The 23,670-nt window shown below is 44.0% G+C and overlaps 1 protein-coding gene across 4 annotated transcripts; it reads left to right on the top strand.

Annotated features, from left to right (window-relative positions):
* Window positions 1-1,068: 1,068 nt before the first annotated feature.
* On the top strand, window positions 1,069-23,373 carry SYPL2 (synaptophysin like 2). 4 transcript variants are annotated; one of them, XM_028733883.2, is made up of 6 exons: window positions 1,073-1,453; window positions 1,651-1,722; window positions 6,378-6,502; window positions 11,977-12,181; window positions 13,129-13,320; window positions 15,687-23,373. In XM_028733883.2, exons 1-6 carry the CDS (start codon window positions 1,388-1,390, stop codon window positions 15,813-15,815), a joined length of 789 nt encoding a protein of 262 aa, XP_028589716.1. In that variant the 5' UTR covers window positions 1,073-1,387; the 3' UTR covers window positions 15,816-23,373. The 4 variants fall into 4 exon arrangements, with proteins under 4 accessions (XP_028589714.2, XP_028589715.2, XP_028589716.1 ...); XM_028733881.2 differs by lacking the exon at window positions 6,378-6,502 and having other exon boundaries at window positions 1,069-1,453; XM_028733884.2 differs by lacking the exon at window positions 1,651-1,722 and having other exon boundaries at window positions 1,238-1,453.
* Window positions 23,374-23,670: the final 297 nt, after the last annotated feature.

Here is a 23,670-nt window from a genome sequence, read left to right as displayed (position 1 = left end):
CAGAACCACTGTAATTAATGGACATGATGAACTTAGGTACAGTAATTTTAGTCGGTCTACTCCAAGTAACACTTACTTGGATGCAACCCATTTTCCTAGCATTTTTGTTCCTGGTGAATATGAAATATTTCCTTTAGTTAGGCACATTTGTTGCTATTATGACTGTAGTCAGCCCCACACCACCAGGCTTCATAAATAACAATAAAGGAAGAACGGAGTTGGATGAATCCATTGGGGATGAGGAATGTACAGATTCATTCTGGTAGAGAGCTGTGCAAGAATATCCGAAAACCCCAAGTCCAGTCTTCTCCCATTTGAATCTTATTGGTCTGGGGGCACAGGAACACAATCCAACTAAATATTTATATCTGATAAGCAACAAGGAGCACTGGCTGGCACTCTTGGCTTGCATAAAAGTGAACAAGACAGACAACAGGAAGCCAAGGGTGGGAGCAAGTCACCTACATGGTTTCCTCCCCATCAAACAGTTGTGTGTTTTGAAAACAAAATTTCTTAGTGAATTTGTTAAGCAAACAGCAACAGTACAACACGTTTGTTTAAAGGTCTTCTGCTTGGAGTTTAACATGCTTTTAGTTTAGTTTAGTTTAGTTTAGTTTAGTTTAGTTTAGTTTAGTTTAGTTTAGTTTAGTTTAGTTTAGTTTAGGAGATATTAGCCACATTTTTTTTTCTTTATAAGTGTTACAGCTCAACTGAAACAACCAGGCTTTCAAAACTCAGTACGCTTCATCAGAGTTTGGTGGTCTTTCTGTGCCCGCACTGAGGCTGCGATCCTAACCCCACGTTACCTAAAGCACTGATTACCTAAAGCACTGATTCCGCACTGACTGATTTTACTAGAGGGTCCACAGGGTCATCTAGTCCAGCCCCCTATGCAGGGCTTATACCTGCAAAAATATGGCTAGGATTGCGCTGTCAGTCAAGAAGCCCCACCGGCACGTCCCAACCCTCGAGACGAGCGAGGCCGCTTAAGAAAGACTTAAGAGCAGATCCGGATCGCCTTCGCCGCCCGTCCCTTCGAGGGGGAAGGCGGAGCCGCCTGGCAAGAGGCTCCGCCCACAGCCCGCGGGGGGGCGCCAAGCTCCATGTGCGCCCGCCGCCGCGTGACGCGCTCCCTCTCCCCCTCCCCACCCGCGCCTCCACTTGCGAGTTTGACAGGACTTTCGACGGGGCTTTTTTCCCCGCAGCTCCGCGGAGGAGGGAGCAGCAGCAGCAGCAGGCGCCTCTGCAGCCCCGGCCGTCGTCAGCCCCGGCTCCCCTCGCCTGGACCACTCCTCCGTCCGCGCGGCGGAGAAGCAAGGAAGCCGCGCTCCCCGCAGCCACTGCCGTGCAGACGACCACCGTCACCAGCAGCAGCTCCTCGCCGAGAATGTCGGAGCCCAGAGCCCAGAGGGGGGCGGCGGCGGCGGCGGACAAGGAGTCCCAGAGCCCGGTGGTAGGGCGCCCTTTCTTGGCTACTTTCTCCCCCCGTCGCTCTTCTCTTCCCTCCCTCCCCCGCATTGTTCTCTCTCCTCTTTCCGACGCCCCTTCCCCTCCTCCTCTTCTTTGGGCTTTCCCTCCTGGCTGACCTGAACTCCCTGCCCTTGTTTCTCCCTCCTTCCCTCCCCCCCTTTTTTTTGCTTCCCTCGCCAGGCCCAGCTGCTCTTGGGGCTGCGTTGGGGCCGCTTGGAGGAGCCCCTGGGATTCATTAAGGTGCTGGAGTGGGTAAGTTCGGCCTCCCGTGCAACTTTTTTTGGGGGGGGTGGGGTGGGGGGGTGCGAGAGAGAGGAAGGGGACGCTGCCGTCCAGCAAACGCGCTGAGAGACCAGGCCCTCGGAGATCAGGGGGACTTGAAGAAAGGGGGCGTCCCTTCTCCAGCTGTGGGACCCTGCGAGCCGACTTTCTGGCTGCGAGCCGGAGGCAGCGTGCAGGGGCAGACTTGGGAGGGAGGGCGGGAGGGAGACGCCCGAGTGCCTGCCCTCTAAGGCAGCCCTTCTATGTGCAAGGAGTCTGGATTCGTGGACTGGGGTATGCATGGGAGCTGGCGTTAGCAGCGCTCACATTTCACTCTGGCGGGTTTAACCTTTCTGGAGTTCTGATCCTGCACATACCGCGCCTTAACTTGTCCCTGAGCTCACGGATTCGCTCTCTTCTCAGGCTTCCCAAGGGGAGCTTAGAAGCCCTGGTCTTATTTAGTCCCCAGTTTGGAGCCCAAGGGTTGGAGGGGCTCGGGGTATTTCCCTAAGATTAATGGGTGGCCATGAAAATGCCCAAATTTCTGTCCCTGCAAGAATGAGAATGGAATTTTTAGAGCTAAATGTCTTCTTGAAAAGGGAAGAGCCCTTGTTCTCACCTACAAGAAAAGAAAAGAAAAACTCTAAGATATGTACTTTTCCCTAAGTAGCTCCACAATACAGTTGTAACACATGGAACCTGCATTTACTTTCACTAAATGCACATGTTGGCACAACATGACAGGTATTTCAAGTGGATCCCACCCCCCTTTTGGCCAAAAGGAGATGGTATGACCGACTCTGAGGTTGCGGCGCTCATCTCGCTTTATTGGCCGAGGGAGCCTGCGTACAGCTTCCAGGTCATGTGGCCAGCATGACAAAGCCGCTTCTGGCGAACCAGAGCAGCGCATGGAAACGTTTACCTTCCCGCTGAAGCAGTGCCTATTTATCTACTTGCACTTTGATGTGCTTTCAAACTGCTAGGTTGGCAGGAGCAGGGACCAAGCAACGGAAGCTCACCCCATCGCGGGGATTCGAACCGCCAACCTTCTGATTGGCAAGTCCTAGGCTCTGTGGTTTAACCCACAGTGCCACCTGCGTCCCCACTCGACAGCTACCTGGTGACAAAACTTAAATCAAAGGCAGAGGGTTGACAGTAACAAAACAGAACTGAGCTGGCATCCATTTCATAAGAACGTGCAGTCTTGGATAGGTTGAAGGTCAGTGTGGACACATCACAAATACTGAAGAGCATAAGAGAACCTTTTCCAATCTGGTGTCCTCCATCTACTTTGGACTTCAAGTCCCATCAGCTCCAACCAGCACAGTTCTGACTTTACAGGTGTTGCTATAGGACAGGGATGGGGGATATGTTGCCCTCCAGACCGAGCAGGCTCTGCTATTAGGCAGACTGAGGTACCTGCCTCAGCTGGCAGGAGCCACCAAGGCACCAGATGTGATGCTGGTATTGGCTGAAATTGCAAGAGATCTTACAGAGAGCGCAAGATCTTGTGCGATTTTGGCGAGATCTCACCCAAAATTGGCGCCAGTGCTGGCATCGCTTCTATACTAATGGGAGGGCAGGCAGAGAAGCAACACCAGTTCCAGCAGGTATGGCAGTGCCAAGGGCAGGCAGGGCAAGGCAACATTTCCTGTTTCTCCAGACTGTCCCCAGGTGTCATTGGACTACAACTCCCATCATCTCTGACAACTGGCCGAGTGGGTTGGGACTGGTGGGAGCTGGTGTCCAGTGATACCTGGTAGCTTCCCATACCTGCATCAGCAGGGACCTCATGAAAAAATTGGCCGATTAAAGCAGTGGATCATGGGAACAATGCAGCATCAAAGACTAATGACAACACAATGACTTGCTTTCTGTGAAGCAGTATTAGTGTTCATGCCTTCTCCGATGTGCAGTATTTGCCTACTTGGTTATTTCTGTGTGCACCTCAATTTTTGTGAATATGGCTCTTCTCCCTATAAGCAACAGATTACATTGCACATTCCATTATGTTGTCTGGCCAACTCTATAGCTCACTAAGTCTCTATAGCCTGCCTGCCTCTTTGTGGGGGGGAAAATGGTGGTATAAATCAGTCTTAAGAGGTTTTCATTTTGGGGCATAGGCCAAAAATGTATGTGACTTAAAAAGAGAGAGGCATCCATTGATGGCTCCCCCCCCCCTTAAAAAAAAGAGTAAGGCAAGCACCAGACTTGAGATCTTAAAATGGGTTTTGGATTCTTTGAATGGAATAAATAGCCGTAGTAGCATCCAATTATGCAGCTTGGATAATAATACAAATAGTTCCTGAAGGAGCATGGTATAATTAAATAAGTAGTTCTCCTGTGCTGTGTTAGGATCTCTTTTTGCATGTTCTCCCCCCACCCCCAATGATTGTGGAAGCATTTGTGCATGGCTTGATCAGGCCATCTGTTGTGGTGATGGTACGGTGAAGATGGTGTTTTGCTCTATTGCAGCATTATCCATCCTATACAGTATAAAATCTTTTTCTTATGTGTCCTGCCAATTTATAGACCTGGAAAACAAAGGGCAGGATCTCAGTAGAAACAGAGGCCATATCCCTTAATGCCTTTGTTTTCAGTTCAGTCCCTATTTCCTTCTACACTTCTTCCACATATTTGGCCCAAATTGGGTGTAGTTCAAATCTACACCAGTTCAGCATTTGGACTGCTGCTGCTTACTTTGTTAAGTTCAGTCAATTATGCTTGCAGCTTGGTCTTAGCTCCCCCTCCACCCCTGGAAACAATGGATACAGTACTTCGATGAGTAGTATGGTGCTGTCATGAACTGCTGAATGAATGTAGATCTTAGATAGGATTATATAGTTCTGGAGGGAGGAGTCGGTTGATGTGACTGGCTAGTGAACAGACTGTAGGACAGGGGTCAGCAAACTTTTTCAGCTGTGGGCCGGTCCGCCGTCCCTCAAACCAGGTGGTGGGCCAGACTATATTTTGAAAAAAATAATAATGAACAAATTCCTATGCCCCACAAATAACCCAGAGATGCGTTTTAAATAAAAAGGACACACTCTACTCATGTAAAAACACGCTGATTCCTGGACCGTCCACAGGCTGGATTGAGAAGGCAATTGGGCCGCATCCGGCACCCGGGCCTTAGGTTGCCTACCCCTGCTGTACAATGACGTTTTTAGCTTGACGCTTCATTCAGTTTCTACCAGCGATGTAGGATGGCATAGTGATCACTTCCTGTAAGTGTCTCTGGCCCAAACTCACTAGACCAGGCCTCTTGGCTTCTCAGAAGGCAGGAACAAGTGTAGAAACAGAGGTCATGGAAAATAGTTGCTCCCTTGTGGAATAATAATGCATTATTAATTTCTTTTTATTTTTTATTTATGCTTCCATCATAGTCGGAAATATGAACAGCTGCAGCCCTGGCCCCCACCTCATTTGTTTGCAGATTTCACATAGGTTTCATTTTCCCTGCACTTGTATTTGGACGGCCGAGTTTTGAAGTTCTTCAGCTGTAGCGGTGCAACGAGTGACTAGCGCTAAAGCTATATCCCTTGCCTGCAAGTTCCTTTCATGTTTGAGCATTTAATTCTCAAGAATGCTATATGCAATGATTTTAGCAGCTTTGATCCTATCAACTGAGCTGTTGCTGGGCCTGTTGTCCACTGGTACCACCTAGGTGTCATAATGCAGCACCGATACACCAAAACAGGGGCAAGTGCTGACTCTTTTTGCTGTTGTTGTAATACTGAAGCATCTTAAAAGGCCTAATCTAGTTTTGTATGGGCCTGTGTCGGTATGTAGACATGCTTGGGCCTAATAGCAAAACAAAATACTGATCTCGGTGCATGTATATTCTTGGTTGGCATGATATGCTAAACTGGAATAACCCTTAGTTAGAGAGATTTTAAGTTTCAGACTTCTGCTTTGTAATGCATTGACATTTGCTTTTGAGCTGATTGTATGTAACTCTTGGTTAATGGTACTGATAATAAAAAACTATTAACATGTAGAGAACAACTGTTCTTTGGTATATAGTTTGGTGGTGAACTTGGACCAAATTACTTTTTAATTTTTATAAAAATTGACCTCTTTCAGTTGTTGTACCAGATAATTGTAGAAATTAATAAACTCCCAAGATTCATTTTCTTTAAACCAGTAAGTTCTACCTAAGAACCTTAGCACAATCTGGTTTTCTGCATAATCCAGCTTGACATTTATTTGTTACTGTCATTGTAGTGGAGAGGTACTTAGTACTGTACTGTGGAGGTTACTGATAACACACCCAGATGAGAAGTGCATTTTTTTAAAAGAAAAAACCATATTTAACTATCTTGGGTTGTATTATATTAAAGATGAATAGTTCAATGAAAAGTAATATGTTGTCTGCTTCTCTCTCTCCCCCCCCCCCCCCAATTAATTGGCTATCTTTGCACATGGATTGCACATGGATTGTGGCATTTATCAGTGTGGCTTGCATGTGAGCTGATCTTAACGTTTTGCAAGACAAGCCTTGATGATTGTGATTTTTTTAGGTCTTGGATAGTTCATAGTAGTTGATGCCAGATCTGTTGTCCTGCATGATGCCAGAGCCTGTGCCACTGTTTGCTACCGACTAAGACACATTTAGTTCTAAACTCCTTTGCTTTCTCCTCCAGCTCTTTGCCATATTTGCCTTTGGAGCCTGTGGTTCTTTCAGTGCAGAAACAGGGGCTACTGTGAAATGCAATGAGAATCCTAAAGAGACAACTGCTATCACTGTGCAGTTTGGATATCCTTTCAGGTAAATGGGGGTCTTACTGAGTGTTAATTTAGGAGATACTATGTGGAGCTGGACATTGTAGCTAAACGCATCATGGTGTTTATGCTTCTGTTTCTAGCACCTCATGTTGCCTGTGTTTGGAAAGGCTTCCTGAAGAAATGAAACTTAGTTGCAAAATTTCTGTTTGTACTGGATAAACTCCAGAGTATCCCAACTCTAAAATTCTGGGTTTCTAGGAAATGACTCAAAATACATTGGGGGGGGGTGTGGAGAGAATTGTGTGGTTTATTGGGGTTAGGCATGCCAAGGGCTTGTGCAGGCTTAATAAGATTTCCCCCTAATTTACCTTGAACAACCGCCCCCAATGCAACACCTCAAACCAATTTTGTAAATTATTTTGATTTCAGAACTGGTTTGAAACACAAACACAAAGTCCGATATGGAAATACAAACACAAAGTCCCCCTTGGGGTATATGCAACTAGTTTTATGGTTCTTTGGATCCTTCCAACGTAAGGGGAACTCTGCTAGATCAAACCAAAAGACCATCTCATCGGGCAATTCTGTTCACTCAGTCCCCAAGCAGGACACACACATAATTGCCCTTGTCTACTCATAACCCCCATTACCTGGTAATTAGAGGCATATTGCCTCTGATATTGGAAGTAGCATATAGACATTGCCACTAGAAGCAACTGATAGCCTTATCCTCCATGCATTTGCCTAACCCTCTTTCAAAGCTATCTAAGTTGGTGACTCAGATTTGGAAGGGCTACTTTGTACTAGATCTCCCACTAGATCTTTGTTTGTTCTAGATCTTCTTCATTGCAGAAGCCTGCTGGCAGTGGCATCACTGCCACTTACTGGTAGGAATGAGATGGTGAGGTTGGGGTTGTGAGGACATACCAGGAGGAGCCCTGAATTGCTTCTTCTGGTTTGTCCACAAGCCATGACCTTGTACCTTTTCACCCCTGCCATTACATAGCAGCATTGCTCTGCCTCTGCCCCACCAGGCAAGCCACTCTTGGGTTCTGGTATTCTGAGAGAGGGAGAGAAATATCTCTCTCTCTCTCTCTCTCTCTCTCTGCTTTTTCTACACCGTGCTTAATTTTATACATCTCTATTGCGTGTCCTGCTCCCCGACCTTTTTCCTAAATTAAGCAACCCCCAATGTTGTAGGAATTTGCTCACAGAAGAATAGTTATGCTAAGGCGAAGTAACATATTTATTTAATCAAAGCATTTACACACCACTCTTACAAATACTAAAATGCAGATTAATTAAAGCAACGCATTTAGTAACAGCAAATAACAAATACAGTAAAAGCATCAGCAATTAAATAGAATATATATTTGCTTTAATATGGACTATAACTCGCCCATTGTTTGGAAGCTAGCAAAAGAAAGTAGTTACAGAATGCATCAGACCTGTTCCTTGCAAGTTCAAATGTGACTTTTTTGTTTTTAAATATACTGTGTAAGAGAACCAGAGAAAGACATTGTTAGTTTTTCTGACATGTTCGTCTATGTGAGCATCATAAGGTAAACAGACATTGCCATCAAGAAGATACTGTAGAACATAGTTCTGTTAATGGGAATGTAAGGGAGAAGGCACCCTTAGATACATAGGGCTCAGTTTCTATCCACTTGTAAGAGACTGCCAGACGCCTACCTATTTTATGTTCCCTTTTTGGACATAGGCTTTTGACAAAATCAGTTGTCAGCCATGTTAGCAATGAAGAGAAATTCTTGTCACATTGCACGATAAGTTAGAAAATGTGTTAATGTGCCATTTTTTGTAATCTGCAGAGAACCTCATGAGTGAACACTGCTAATTGTTTTTGCTTCTAAGTAGTGAGTTTGTAGAATTGGGTCATCAGTTTAATATTTCCCATAATTCCCTGTTGGGCATATCCTAATTTCCCCTAATTCCTTGTTGTGTTTTGAATGTGGGCAGCCCCATTTCCCCAAGACACCAGAACATATCAGAGGAGTCCATCTGTCCTAGGCATTTTCCCTCAGGTAAAAAAGGTAAAGGTAAAGGATCCCTGGAGGGTTAACTCCAGCTGAATTCAACTATGGGGTGCAGCACTCATCTCCGCTTTTCAGGCTGAGGGAGCTGGCATTTGTCCACAGAAAGCTTTTCCAGGTCATGTGGCCAGCATGACTAAACCGCTTCTGGTGCCCAGAACACACTGATGAGTGCCAGAGCACAAAAACACAGCATTTACCTTCCCACCACAGTAGTACCTCTCCATCTGCTTGTGCTGGTATGCTTTCAAACTGCTAGGTGGGCAAGAGCTTGGACAAAGCAATGGGAGCTCACCCCATCGTGCGGATTCGAACTGCCAACCTTATGATTGGCAAGCTCAAGAGGCTTGATGGTTTAAACCACAGCGCAACCAGCTCCCCTGTTTTGCCTCATTAGGTGCCCTTTAAGGCAAGTATCACCTTTTCCAGCTTGTCCAAGCATAGCTATTTAAAATGGACAGGTTCCTGAGACTCCCTGGTTGCAGGCAATTTTGTTGCTGCAATGCCACCAGGGAGGAGATGAGGATGCTTTCTTCCCAACACACCAACACTTCTTGGAGGATTACATTGCCCTTGGACTTCTGTTTCAGGTGGAGCTCTAGCCAGTGTTGTTCCAACTGTGTTTTGAGTTCCCCCTTCTTCCTTTTTTGTGTGTGTGGTTTTAAATGCATTATATTGTATTTCCACTGATACTGGGGTGATCACTCAGGACTGAAATGATAAGGAAGGCGCTTTCTAAGGGCATTACCATTGGAGAGTTTAATAAATGTTAAATGAATGGGTGCACCTGACACAATAAGATCTCTGTGCTAATAACTGCTAGACAGAGGAATAGCAGATCAGAGTCTAGCAGAAATTTGTCTTCTGCACTAATCCAAAGCAAAACCCCCACACTGACTGTCATTTACACACACACACACCCCTTCAAAATCACTGCTGGAGGACCTAATTGTGCATCGGGAAAGCTGTCTGGACAGCACTGTACTTGTAAATTCTCAGTGCTCTGTGATTTGTTTTGGGAAGGAGGGTTATGCCCTTCATAGCAAACTTAAAAGCTGCAACTGACTTGATGCATCTGTCATCTGTTGAGAGACATATAAGCATGTGAAATGTTTTAAAATTATTTTATTTATTAAATTTGTATACTGCCCTTCAATTGTAGATCTGAGGGCGGTTCGCAGCATGAAAATACAGGATAAAAGCACAAAAGGCATAATAAAGACAAGACAGTAATGCACACAAACCAATAACCCCTCCCTTCCTTTTTGCTGCTTGCTCTCCTCTTTCCCTTCCACTGTCTATGTTCTGCTAAGTCCTAGTCGAGGTGGTGTTGGGGTTCAATGCCGCTGCAAAAAACAAGAGACTGGATCAGATTGTGGGGGGCATTCATAGGTCCTTTTGCCATGCCAAATCAGGAGATTACCTTTCTTGGAAAGTAAGAAGCTAGCAATATTAAATGATTTGTATGTTAGGGATCTACCACAAGACTTGTCAGATGAGTACAGACATGGCCAAAGTTAGAATGAAATCAATCTTACACTCAGTGTATGTAGGATATGAGCATGGTTCTATCTCTGCAACTTTGCTTCCCTGCCAACATCTGATAGCTATAAATAGAGGCAAGTCTGTGAAGTCTATTGAGATGCCTTTGACAAGAAGAACAAATTGGGAGGAGTGGTAGTGGTTCTAACAGAGAAAACACAGAATGAAGTATCTGGTGAATAGTCTCTTGGAATAATGAATTGTGTTGTGTATGAGTTGAGAAGCACTTTAGATGAAGGAGGCTTTTGCTCTCATTCTCTGAGCTCTTCTTGCTGCTTGACTTCTAGATTATTATTCGTGTTTTAGTATATCACAGAACCCTGCTACCTTTTGGTTGGGGGGGGGGTGGAATTCACACCTGTTCTGTCATGGCCATGCCTCCATTGCAGGGAGCCCTATATACTTAGGTGTTGATGGCTAAATTACTATCTGGACAAGTCCTTAGATCCTTCTTAAACTGCAGCCTGTGAGCTTAACAATGTCTTTTCTAAGAGGTATGTTAAACATAAAAAGCTAGCGATTAGACAGACTTGGAAACATTAATTTTTCTTTGTTTAAGCCAGTGGTAAGTTTGCATTTTTCAATGGAATCATAGCTGCCTTTTTCTACCCTCTAGATGATTTCTGTGGGCTCTTGCTTATTAAAACAAGCAGAATAGCTTCACATAACCTGTAAACCATTTGATCTGCTGCAGATAAGCAGATTGGCTTTATAGTTCTTGTCTGCAGTGTGGAAACCTCCTGATTTTAATGTCAGTAAACACAGTTTTATGTTGGAAGCTGTTGCTGAGGGCTCAAGCTACAGAACCTCTGACTTCAGTGCCAGCCTGGTTCAAATGGCACATGTGGGAAAAGGCTAGAGGCTATTTATATAATGTAGAGAGCTGCTGGTGTTATACCACCCGATAGCAGCTAGATGGAGAACTGTAATAGCTCTTCTTAGTGACCAAAAATTATATCCAAACAGCTAATATGCGCTCCATGCGCTTGATATATTTGGTCTCTTTGAAGATGGGGTATGTATATTTGTACTACACTTGTACAAAGTCCCAGCCCAACCAATTTTCTCCATGAAATGAACATTGCAATTCTGTGCATCAGCCAAGTCACTGCTTTGGAAAGCTGAGTCTTTGGAAAGCAGAAGGTGGAAAAAAACTCTGATCCTGCAAAGTGGTAGCTGCCAGAACAGTCCCAGTAAGTTTCAAGGCAGGAGGTGTCTTTCAGAGACATTTCCACCTTGTATCTGTTTTGGTAGGAAGTTGGTTTAATACTTTTAGATGAAACCTACAGAGTGTACCCCAAAGCTCAAGTATGTAATTAAAAACAGAGAGGTGCTACTTTTCTTTCTTTCAAGGAAATGTCTTGTTCAAGTCATGTCAAAGCATCTCTACCACACATGTATCTTTTTGAAAGCTGTATCAGTACCCAAGAGGTTTGCTCCTTCAGAGTAAGGGTGAAATGTACTATCGCAGCAAGCCATATAGAGAAGGCACCACCTGTCATCAGGCCTTACAATAAGTGTGTTCTGATTAGGATAAGCAAAGATGCAGATATGGTTTTATTCCCCAATGAGAAGAGTGGCATGATTCTATCCTGGAAAGGCTGGAGCTAGGCTGTGGTTGTTGGTTTGAGGTGTTTTTCCCCAGAGAGCTACAGGAACTTTGGAAAGGGGCTTGTTTGCTGTTTGGTGTGTGCATTCATCTCACTTTGATACACAGGTGCTGCAAGGTTTTGTTCTGCTTCAAAAACCTTGCACAATCTATTTGACCTGAGAGTGGGGCAAAATAAATCTCAACTACTTTTAACTCGCTTAAAAGCTATCATCTGTCTCAACCCTCACCCCTGTTTGTCAGAGGTAGCTCTGTACCAGATGTGCTAAGTTGTACCAAACATGTTTCTTTCTCTTTCCTTTTCATCCTGACCAGGTTGTACAAGGTTCCATTTGATATGCCAGACTGTATTGAAGGATCTGCTGCTAAAAGGACGCTGCATCTCTTGGGAGACTTTTCAGCACCTGCTGAGTTCTTTGTGACCTTGGGTGTTTTTTCTTTCCTGTATACCATGGCAGCTCTGGCAGTGTATCTACGGTTTCACTCACTCTACAAAGAAAATAAGAAGCTTCCTTTTGCGGTAAGATTTCACTTTGGTCCTCTGCTCTTTGATGCAGGACCTAAGCCCCAGAGAACCAGTGTCTAAAACGCTCCTTGGATAAGAGACACTTCTCTCTATCTAAATAGGAAGTGCTTCCCTAAACTCCCTAATTCAGTTTATCCTTGGGAGAATCCAGAGGAGCAGCTCACACAACCATATTATGCATTGAGTGGATCTGGGTGGTGCCTGATATACAGTGGTACCTCGGGTTAAGTACTTAATTCGTTCCAGAGGTCCGTTCTTAACCTGAAACTGTTCTTAACCTGAAGCACCACTTTAGCTAATGGGGCCTCCTGCTGCTGCTGCCGCACCACCAGAGCACAATTTCTGTTCTCATCCTGAAGCAAAGTTCTTAACCCGAGGTACTATTTCTGGGTTAGCGGAGTCTGTAACCTGAAGCGTATGTAACCTGAAGCGTATGTAACCCGAGGTACCACTGTACAAGTATTTTCCGGCAGTGCTGTAACATGACAAGCTGCGCCTTCTGGAATTCCTGCTTCTACCCAACTATTTAATGTACAGGAACCTTTACCTTGGTTACCGCTCATTTTAGGATGGAATCTTTGGCCTTCTCTAGTTGGAACAGCATCCCCCCCCCCCCAAGTGGCACAAAGACTAGTTAAAAACTATCTATCTAATGCTGTCATTAAACTCCTTCCCCTTGGGGTTGTGAGGAGCCACTTGAATTGTGATGACCCCATATCACTTGCAGATCCTTTCAGAGTGTCTTCGGTAGCTGTGGAAAAATTGGATGTGGCTATTTTGGCACATGTAGACCCACCATGTGAAGGGCCTGAGAGATGGAATGGGGCAATTGCCCAGCATCAAGGGCCCTCAATGCTTGCGTCTTTTGGGTGGAATAGGGAGGGCAGTCTGTTCTATGAGATGGAGCTATTGTGGTCTTCTCTGTTTTTTCCTCCCCCTAGGACTTCTGTGTCACCGTCTCATTTACCTTTTTCTGGCTAGTGGCATTTTCAGCTTGGGGCAAAGGTCTGTCAGATGTGAAAGGAGCTACGCGGCCTTCCAGTCTCATTGCTGCCATGTCAGTGTGTCAACTCAAAACTGCTGTATGCAATGCTGGGGCCACACCTTCTATGGGCCTGGCCAACATCTCTGTGGTAAGAGTTGTTTGGGGAGCAATATTGTGGGGGGGGGGCAGGAATGGCAGAGCTTCAACTGCATTGGAACCTATAGAGTGTAGCTCCATTGATTTTAATAGAGCTCAGTTAGTTTCATACACATTCATAACTTCATACATTCATACCCTTTGAGTAACTTAAAGCTACAGGTAGTGATGTACCATATTTTTCACTCTATAGGACACACTTTTCCCCCTCCAAAAATTAAGGGGAAATGTGTGTGCATCCTATGGAGCGAATGCAGGTTCTTTGGCTTCAGCGATAGCAACGCGAAGCCGCCAAAGCGCAGAGGGAGTGCTCCCTTCGCACTCCGGAGGCTTCACGTTGCTTTCGCTGAAGCCTGGAGAGCGAGAGGGGTCGGTGCACACCGACCCCTCTCGCTCTCCAGGCTTCAGGGATAGCTGCCTGAAGCCTCCGGAATGCAGCGGGAGGTCCCACTGCGCTCCGGAGGCTTCGGGTTCCTTTTGCTGAAGCCGGGAGAGCAAGACTCTCCTGGCTTCAGCAGAGGGAGGGGGGGAGGAGCGCCATCCAGGTTCCTCGCGCCTTGCCCTGGGCGATGTCCCCGTGCCTCTTTCCTCCGCGGCGGCTGTGGTGGCGGCAGCAGCATGGGCTCCAGGGGGAAAATGTGTGGCCGTAGTGGCGACGGCGGCGACGGGGTGGAGCAAGATGTATAATGACATAACAAACAGCTAATAACTAATGGATTTTAACCTTTTTTTTAAAAAAAAATGCAGTTGGTATTTTTATTTCCCAAGTACATCTTTCAGAAGTCTTGCCCTTCTTGATGTGTACACCAATGAAGAACAGCCTGTCTGCATGTACTGAATATAAAGCTCCTGATTCTTTTTTAATTATGGGCATTTCACAGTTTTCTACAACACTGGCAACAGTCTTGTCAAATCTGTACTTAAATAAGTACTAGTACAGCGGTTGCTGGTTTAAATTGCATATGTGATGGAGTACAGCAGTGCCTAAAATATATGCAACTTAGTGATGACCTAACTACAGATTTCAGCCCCTGAAGAGCAGACAAACAGACAGGGCATCTGTTCAAGGCCATTTTTTAATGGATTAATTGATTCTAAAATAACTATTGACCTCATTTGGTCCTTGCCTTCACAAATGTGGATGAGAATCACCAGTCACCACTGTTCACAAACACTTACTGAAAACTAGTGAAAATTTGACTTTTTACTCTTTGTTGATCAAAGTGATGAAGTAGACAAAAGAAAATTAAAGGGCATTAAGGAAGAACACGTGAGCATACTAAGGTTTTGCATGGGCCTTAAGATTTGCTTTGTATCTGCTTATAAAAACAATTAGGATCTGTTTTTGACTCTCTCTATCGACTTCAAACTGTGATTCGGGTTTTATGCTGCTCTGTATAAAATGGAGCTCCCATTCACTCTTATGGGAAATCTAAAAATGGCTATAAACCTTTCCCCCCTTTTGGCAGAAGCAGATGAAAGCACAGGAGCCCCTCCAGAGTGGATTAACTCTACCAAACCGCAGGCCCAGGAGCCTTTATAGGGAAAGTAAAAGGGTTTCACTTTCCTGCATAAGCCATACTAGGGCAATGCTTTTATAAGGCTAAAACACCAAAATCTAGTTATCTTTTGGGGGTGGGAGACGATTTTGTCTCTTGTTCTTTCATACCTTAAAATAATGAAAAGGTGGCCAAATGGTGTCTATTCTTGCTTGTACATCGATGAAAATATTAGCATCTTCACACTGGCCAGCTTAGCTTTCCCAGTGCTTGTTTGTGTTGGGATGCTATGTCCTCCAATAGGAGGTAGAAGGTGAGGCTGTCCTTAATACTACCTGCAGAGTGCTGAGGAGCTCCAGATTACTTCCCTCCCCCCCCCCACAAACAGAGCAGCAGACTGTGTGTGTGTGTGTGTGTGTGTGTGTGTGTGTGTGTAAGAGAGAGAGAGAGAAATGGAGTCTAACTTACTTTTAAAAAATTCATTGTTCTGCTTTAACAACAACAAAACCACCATATACATCCACAGCTCTTCAGTGCTCCAAGGTCAGCGTTTAGACAAACTCGCTTCTTGCAAAGCCCAAGGACCTGGAGTAGAGAAACATAGAGAAACATAGGCATATAGGGCACTGAAAAACAGAGCAACATGAGGTTTTGTAACACACTGATCCAGCTTAGGGCATTTTATTGCTATCGCAGTTTGATTCTGAAAGGGTTAAAAGAGCTCCATATCAACCCAGTTTGCCTCATTATTTGGCTCCAGCCCAGAGTGGTTGCACTCCTCTACAACATACAGTCTGCTCAGATAGCTCAGCCACAAGTGCTTCTACATTAACTCTGCACTTCTCTCTTTCTTTCTCAGCTGTTTGGTTTTGTCAACTTTATACTGTGGGCTGGAAACTGCTGGTTTGTTTTTAAAGAGACCCCTTGGCATGCTCAGACCACCAACAAGGAAAGCTCTGCTGAACAAGGAGCTGTTGATAAGCAATAAGGAACCTCTCCTCCTTCACTCCTGAAGCCTCCTCTTCCCCCACCAGGAACAGTGCCTTGTCTCACGTACATGCTCATCCCATTTCACAGCAGGGCAGGAAATACGCCTTCTCTGCCAATTGTTGCTGCTGTCCAATAGTCATACTGGCATCTCTCTCTCCTGACTATTCTGGAATGCCTTCCTCTGGCTGAAATCAGGGGTCCTCTTGTGGTCCTAGATACAAAGACTGTACATGGTTACAAACAAACAAAAACCTCTTCTGCCTTCAGATTATTATTTTTTACAAACATATACTATTGTGCATTGTAACATTGGCTACGACCAGTCCTAGGGTGTGTGGCATTGTTCCTTCCCATCTGCTTCTGACCACTTTATAATGAGAAATGCAGGTAGATTTGGATAACAGCATAGAGATAACCAAGGCATTAGTGCTACAGAACCTGGGACATCTAAGCACCTTTGAGAGTAAGTACACCTTCGACTCTGCAGCCGTAATAGAAGCAGAAGCGGCAATATGCCACCTGGCTTAGCAGCAAAATAAAGGAGAAATACAAAGGGAATATTTTTACTTCCATACAGTTGAAGGAAGGAGTGTGTTGCGTTTCTCTCTGTTGCATAATGGGGTATGAATGTGCTAAATATCTCTCTGCTTCTCTTAAATTCAGTTGGATGAAAGCTGGAGCTGCTGTTTGCCCACAGATGGGTTGTTCACTCTTGAGCAGCAAAGTTTTGGTGCCTTTATTTCTTTCCTCTCGGGTCACACACAGATGTATACTATGTCCATATTGAGCCACAAGTGCTGACTCCCACCAGCATGAGCTGATCGGCAGCTTTTGGTCTCCACTTCCCTGTGTTTTTTTTGTGTATAGTGGAGGCAAACAGAGGATGTAAACCCTGAACACCTGTTTCAGTGTCTTCTGAGGTCCTGTTCTATTTTTAAAATACAATTTTTTAAAATATGAAAACCTAGAGGAATTTTTTCTCAGCTTCTGGGATAGTTTGATATAAAACTTGGGCCCAAGAGGCTTGGGGCATTTGCTTCTGGTTGACAAACATTCAGGGGAAGGGTGGGATTCTGTACAACTTGTTGTTTTGTTGAGAATATTTGTGGTTAATGACCTTAGTTCTGGCCTCTGAACACTCTGGTAACAGGAACAGATGAGCTGTCAAGTTTGTGGTGTGGATTGTTTGTCAGTGAATTCATGTATGCCACTATCCCGGGCCAACGCCCGTTTAACTCCAGTGTGGCAGTAGGCAGCTGCTTGTAGATTTCTGATGGAGGCTTGAGGCATCCCAGGCCTCCAAGTGAAGATGAGAATCTTTCAGGAAGGTTCCAGTATCCCTGGATGTCCCTCTAACAAATGATGGGACCACCAGTTTAGGACAGTATTGAATCTGACATTTTTAAATCACAGAAACTTTTTGTTATTGCGTATATGAAGCGGATACTTTCAGGTGAAGAGAGCTGTCATATTTTCTTCCCTTTTTTGATCATGCCGTTGACATAAACAAGGAACTGGAGCCTGGCCTGCCATTTACTCCAAACTCTACTAGTTGCCTATTTTCTAAAACATATATGGGTAAATAGAAATGAAGCACCCCAAATCTTTAAATCCCTGTGCTTCCATGTGTCTAATATTGGATGGGGAAAACTAGTTTTTTGGGAGGTTGGGGTGTAGCAGGTTGCAGGGTGAGTTCTTCTATGCTGATTAAATCTTTCATATCAGACCTTGTTAGGTCTTTGACTTTCTCTTATTTCCTTATTCTCTTTCTCCTCCTTGTGCTGAGAGAGAGGAATTCTCTCCTCCAGAAGGAAAAATATTAATGGTGCTTCATGAGGTGTGGGACCTCTACGCTAAGAAGACCCTCTTTGTACATTTTGTAATTTTCTTCTTCCCTAGTTTAATTATTGCCCTTGCCCCAGCATTACAGAACAGCAGCCTTTGTGGAATCCTCTGGCATGTCTGCAGTCAAGCCACAAAGACTGAAGCATACAATCATCCCTTGTGTTGCAGTGTCCAGACTTTCTTGCAACATAAGGGCTGGTACAATACAAAAAGAAAGCTGACTAGCTAGAAGGAGGGCGGTTTTTCTCCAGTTTTCAGTCCAACTGTCTTTTAGGAGGACTTTCCCCAGTGATTCTTTTTTAAAAACCACTCACCGAACATCACCATTCACACCATGTTTCTGGCCACAAGCTACTACTCCATAATTGTAGGCTTAGGAATCAGCTTCTGGCATGGTAGTGTTTTCCATAACTGACCATTACAGTCACTGTAGCCCTTGAGTGTACAAACATATCAACCCTCCATATCTCCCCAAGTTGGGATACGTGTATCTTGTATCACGTTTGTGTCTTATAGGGATATTTTCTAATTTCTTAAAGATTTGTCCAAGGTCCTCAGCTAGTATAAATTGACAGTGCGTGGTGCATACCAGCTGAAAACCTGACCTTTGTGTTTAAGCCGTGGGCAAAGCCTAAAGAATGCTGCTTCAGACATGGGAAACATTCTATGTAGACGGATACTAGAAGCAGGAATAAAGGCCTCAGTAATAGTTCCAGGAAAAGAAATGGTAATTGTATACCATTGATCATGCAAATCACTTTCCACACGGCCCAAGTTCCTGTGAGTTTGTTTCTCTCTGTATTTATCTATAAATCTATGTATAAGAGAGATAATATATAGGGTAGCCTTGTAGCACTACATTTGGCACAGCACAGGAGAGGGCTGTTGGGAGCAGCTGAACAGACAGCAGGTGCAGGATATTTCACACCCTTGTGGGTTTTCTACTTTTTTTGGATACACCCGATGCATTGAAACCACAGTTATCCTGTATGACTAACTCTCTCAGACTCCTAGCTGCGTATTAGACGTGACACATCCCTCCTCTGTGATGGAGCCCCCACAAAACAGACTTCAAGCAGATGACTGGGGACCAGCAGAACTTGTGATTGGAAGAAGGGGAAGGGTCAGTCTCGGCTTGTACTAGCTTTGCATTTTGTGGCCTATGATTCCCCCACACATTTGTTTTGAGTAGGGGTGAGAAAAGAGCAGGTGTGGAATCTGTACAAGAGCTCTGTGTGAGAAGTGTGGTTAGGGATGCTCAATGAAGGGAATGCCAAAAATATACTCTGTCCTGTCCTGAAAATGCCACCATGTGGAGTAGAGACCAGCAGCCCTGGGCATGGTCTCCCAGTTCTCTCAATCATTTCCTCTTCTAGTGGCAGTATGTTGCATGTTTTTCTCCTTTCCTGACGATTGTTAGTATGGTTCTAATAAAGTGTCGAGAGAGTTTGCTCTGAGGGAGAGCTGACTTTGGGCTGGTTTTCTTTGTCCTTGCCTTCTGTTTCTACTTTGATCTCTTTTGCAGCCTGGTTCATAAAATACTGTTATCTCGTTGATTATTTATTGCTATGCTGGCTATCAGCTGCATGAAAGGTTTTTGGGAGTCCTCATTTCTTCTGCACCAACCGCAGGTGGCACTGTATACATTACACTAACATATGACATGGTCTGAAGGTGTGGGTCTGGGCATTGCCTGGAAGGCGCCATGCATTTACTGCCTTGGGTTCCATGACAGAAGAAAGGTTGTGATATTAATGTAAGAGAACAAATGCACATCCCGACATTTCATATCTCTTTGACGGATGATTTCTGCCTTTCTAAGACTCTGTGCAGACAATAGGTAATAAAGACCCGCAAGTGATATTGTAGGGATGCAATTGCTTGTTATATATACCGGTATTTGGTTGAATCCAGCTAAGTCATTATGTGTGTGGAACAGAACTCCCTCTCCCTCATCTTCCACCACATGCCTGCTACACCATCCCCTAATCTACTCCAGAGGGTTTGCAGCCTTTCTCAACCTGTGGGTCCCCAGATGTTGTTGAACTACAACTCCCATCACCCCTAGCTAGCAAGGCCAGAGCTCAGGGATGATGGGAGTTGTAGTCCAACAACATCTGGGGACCCACAGGTTGAGAACCACTGGTTTAGAGCATGGGTGGGCAAACTAAGGCCCGGGGGCCAGATGCGGCCCAATCGCCTTCTAAATCCAGCCCGCGGACGGTCTAGGAATCAGCGTGTTTTTACATGAGTAGAATGTGTGCTTCTTTTTAAAATGCATCTCTGGGTTATTTGTGGGGCATAGGAATTCATTCTTTTTCTTTTTTCTTCAAAATATAGTCCGGCCTTCCACAAGGTCTGAGGGACAGTAGACCGGCCCTCTGCTGAAAAAGTTTGCTGACCCCTGGTTTAGAGAACCCACCAAGCAAATCTGTGGAAGGAGAGAGGAGGTTCTATGGCACTTACAGAAGTTCACGCACATCACAATTTATTTGGATGCCACCCATTAATCTGTGTCCCATCATAGTCCCTGCTCAAACTAGTTTAGTAGGTTGCTGAGTAGTAGTGCACTTACTCCAAGCTGGCTTACAGAGAGGTCAGCAACCTGCAAAAAATTTAGTATTAGATAGATGCAGTAGATAGATGTGTGACTGACAGGGATGCTTAGTGAGTAGAATCCATGATAAATAACATATCTTTTCTTTTTCCATGTCCAGAGCATTTGGGAAATTTAAAGATTGAAGGGTTTGTTTTTGAATGGGAGTTGAGTATCCTCATTGGGAAGAAGAAAAAATACAGATTTTTCTTAGATGTGAAACTGACCACACTAGAAGTTGATTGCAGCAGTCTACTTTAGCCACTTCAGGTGTCTTTTTGACTTGCAGAGAAGCATTTCCCTGGTACCCTTTAGATTTGTACGGTTGTTATGTGGATAGTGTCATTATAAAGTGTGGCCACTAGGTGGCACTCGGCTTAGTTGCTTCTGTGTGGAGTAAAGAGTGTCCTAGGAATGTTCTTGTTCCAAGGGGGACAGTACAGTCACTGTCTAATTCCCTGACTGGTGCATCCTGCAGCTCTTCCATGAGTTTTCAATGCTGGACTAGGGCTTAGTACTGCAGTAGTGGTAAAGAAGAATAAGTCCTGTTCTTCTAGATAAATGTCTGTACTCAGCTGAAAGCACAATTTCTTTCTCCACTAATAACTCAGTTGGAATGATTTTAGTAGTCAGATCCAGAGATTTTCAAAAGCCACCAGAACTTCATCTGAGAGGTGAATAAACAAGAGATAGCCATTTACAGGTTTCTGTCCTACTCTTCCTCGGCACCGGACCTATACATGGAGGAAAGGCTATCCTTTCTTTTCCTTACAATAACTCTGTGGCATAGAGTGGTGGGAGAGAAGGAAAGACAAGGCAAGGGCCATCAAGCATCTAGATCAAGGGAAGCATCTAGATCAAGGGAAGTAATAGTGCCACTGTATTCTGCTCTGGTCAGACCTCACCTGGAGTACTGTGTCCAGTTCTGGGCACCACAGTTCAAGAAGGACACTGACAAACTGGAACGTGTCCAGAGGAGGGCAACCAAAATGGTCAAAGGCCTGGAAACGATGCCTTATGAGGAACGGCTAAGGGAGCTGGGCATGTTTAGCCTGGAGAAGAGGAGGTTAAGGGGTGATATGATAGCCATGTTCAAATATATAAAAGGATGTCATACAGAGGAGGGAGAAAGGTTGTTTTCTGCTGCTCCAGAGAAGCGGACACGGAGCAATGGATCCAAACTACAAGAAAGAAGATTCCACCTAAACATTAGGAAGAACTTCCTGACAGTAAGAGCTGTTCGACAGTGGAATTTGCTGCCAAGGAGTGTGGTGGAGTCTCCTTCTTTGGAGGTCTTTAAGCAGAGGCTTGACAACCATATGTCAGGAGTGCTCTGATGGTGTTTCCTGCTTGGCAGGGGGTTGGACTCGATGGCCCTTGTGGTCTATTCCAACTCTATGATTCTATGATTCTAAGGCTGAGTGAGGAGATCTGAACCCACGTCTTTACATTCTGCACTGATTTTTCCACACACCCAAAATCAAACTGAGAAAATGCCTACAAATACTGATGTGGATACATATTGTTGCTTTGTTAAAATAGGTTTAAATCTGTTTTATTTCTTTCCCTCTCTTGCTGAATATAGAATTAGGAAAGAGTAGAAACCGATTCAGAGCAACTGAAAAGTAACAAGAAAGTTTGTAAAAATAAGTGAAATCCTCAACCAATTTTACCTCTGGTTTCTGGCTCACCAGCAGATCCATAACTACTCTTAAGTCGATCGGTATTATGAGGACTAGAAACTTGCTTTTTCTTTTTCTTTTTAGGTAAGAAATTTTAAGGATTCTGAAGGATTTTACAGATGCTATTGTAGATGCCAAATTCCTTTACTTGCGGCATAAATAGGCATCATGTATGTTATCAGCTTCCCTGCAAAATGGGTCAGATAATGCTGTGTTCTACCGCATCCTCTGTCTCCTGTTGCTTTCCAGAGAAATTTAGAGATCTTCCCTACCTCGGCTAATTTTGCTCCTGTGATGCCAAGAGCATCAAGGGGAAACAATGACTGAATAATGAGAACAAAAAAAGTCTCATTGGCACATTGACAAGAAATGCGTTCTGATATTGATTCTATTGGGTCAGCTTCATTTCCATGTGGGAACTTAGGTTAGATTATGATCATGTCACAGTCCATTCAGCTGCATTCACAGCTGAGCTGGGTCTTCAGCCCAGGTTCCCCTGCTCAAATTCCCACATTCATTTTTACAAACTGTTCTGGTTTGGAGCAGCATTGCTGTTTGAAAGAAGGGGGCATGTTATTTGTACAGTATACACAAACGATTGCAATGATAATGCATACACATCTAGCCTGATCATTTTAAATTTAATATCCATATATAAACATACAATTGCAACTGGCAATTGCCTATCAAGTCTGTAAAAAAAAAATAATCCAAAGGTAAACAATAGCTGCAGCAATAGTTTAGAAATCAAACAATCCCAAGTTCAGTCACTAACAGCCTGGTCCCATTAGAAATGCCTAATATATCTCAGCTCCTATTAGCTGCTATTGTACAGTATACAAGTCTTCATCATCTTCAATGTACCGTCAAGAAGGATCACCCATGATTCAGATATACAAATTTAATATATAAATAAGCAGTGCTTTTTTCTTTAAAAAAAAAAAAAGGTTTACGGGTACTGTCGTTTTGACTCAAGAAAAGCACCATTTTATAGTTCAAATTGGGAAAAATACATACAGTAAATGGACAAAAGTACAAAGATTCACACAATGTTTAGGGGTATGCGTACCCCCAGAAAAAAGCACTGTAAATAAGTAAATAGGGTGTTGCTGCTCTCGTGAAGTTTTAGAATAATGGAAACTTTAGACTAAAGGGAAAGATTTTCTGAACAAAATGAGAGAGACTTTTTATATTCTAGATTTTTTAATTGACATGATGGCTCTATCCAATTTCAATTGTATGTGGGCATTCTATTACAGTACTGATTCGATTGAATGTGTGTATTATCAGGTGAATCTTCTATGAGTACAATGATGTGTCTTGGAGTTGTATCTTTAAGGGTTTGTCCCATTACTTTGACCCCATGTATTAACAGTTAACCTGGAAAATATTGCTCACCTTGTAGCACTTGTTATAAACAACTGAGAGCTTGAGCTTTTGGAATTTTTTTTGTTTTAATATAAAATTACGTAGTTTTAAAGCCTGTGAAGATGATCTTGATGATCGTATTCCTGTGTACATACCTGCCACACCCAGAAGCAAGAAGGCAAATTAAAAAAAGAACTACAGGTTTTTCAAATGTTGTGAACTTAAATATATCTGATTTAATATTTAGAGAATGAATATTAGGCTTTGTTTATACAGCTGCCAACGTCAAAGGAACAAGATGCCTTCCCTCCTTTACGTTCCTATGTCCTTTGAAAGTATTAAAGATAAAGGTACCCCTGCCC

This window comes from Podarcis muralis, chromosome 5 (assembly GCF_964188315.1).
Source record: "Podarcis muralis chromosome 5, rPodMur119.hap1.1, whole genome shotgun sequence".
Classification (NCBI taxonomy): domain Eukaryota; kingdom Metazoa; phylum Chordata; class Lepidosauria; order Squamata; family Lacertidae; genus Podarcis; species Podarcis muralis.
The sequence above is the reverse complement of the archived record's forward strand: the minus strand, read 5'-3'. Positions and strand labels throughout refer to the sequence as shown.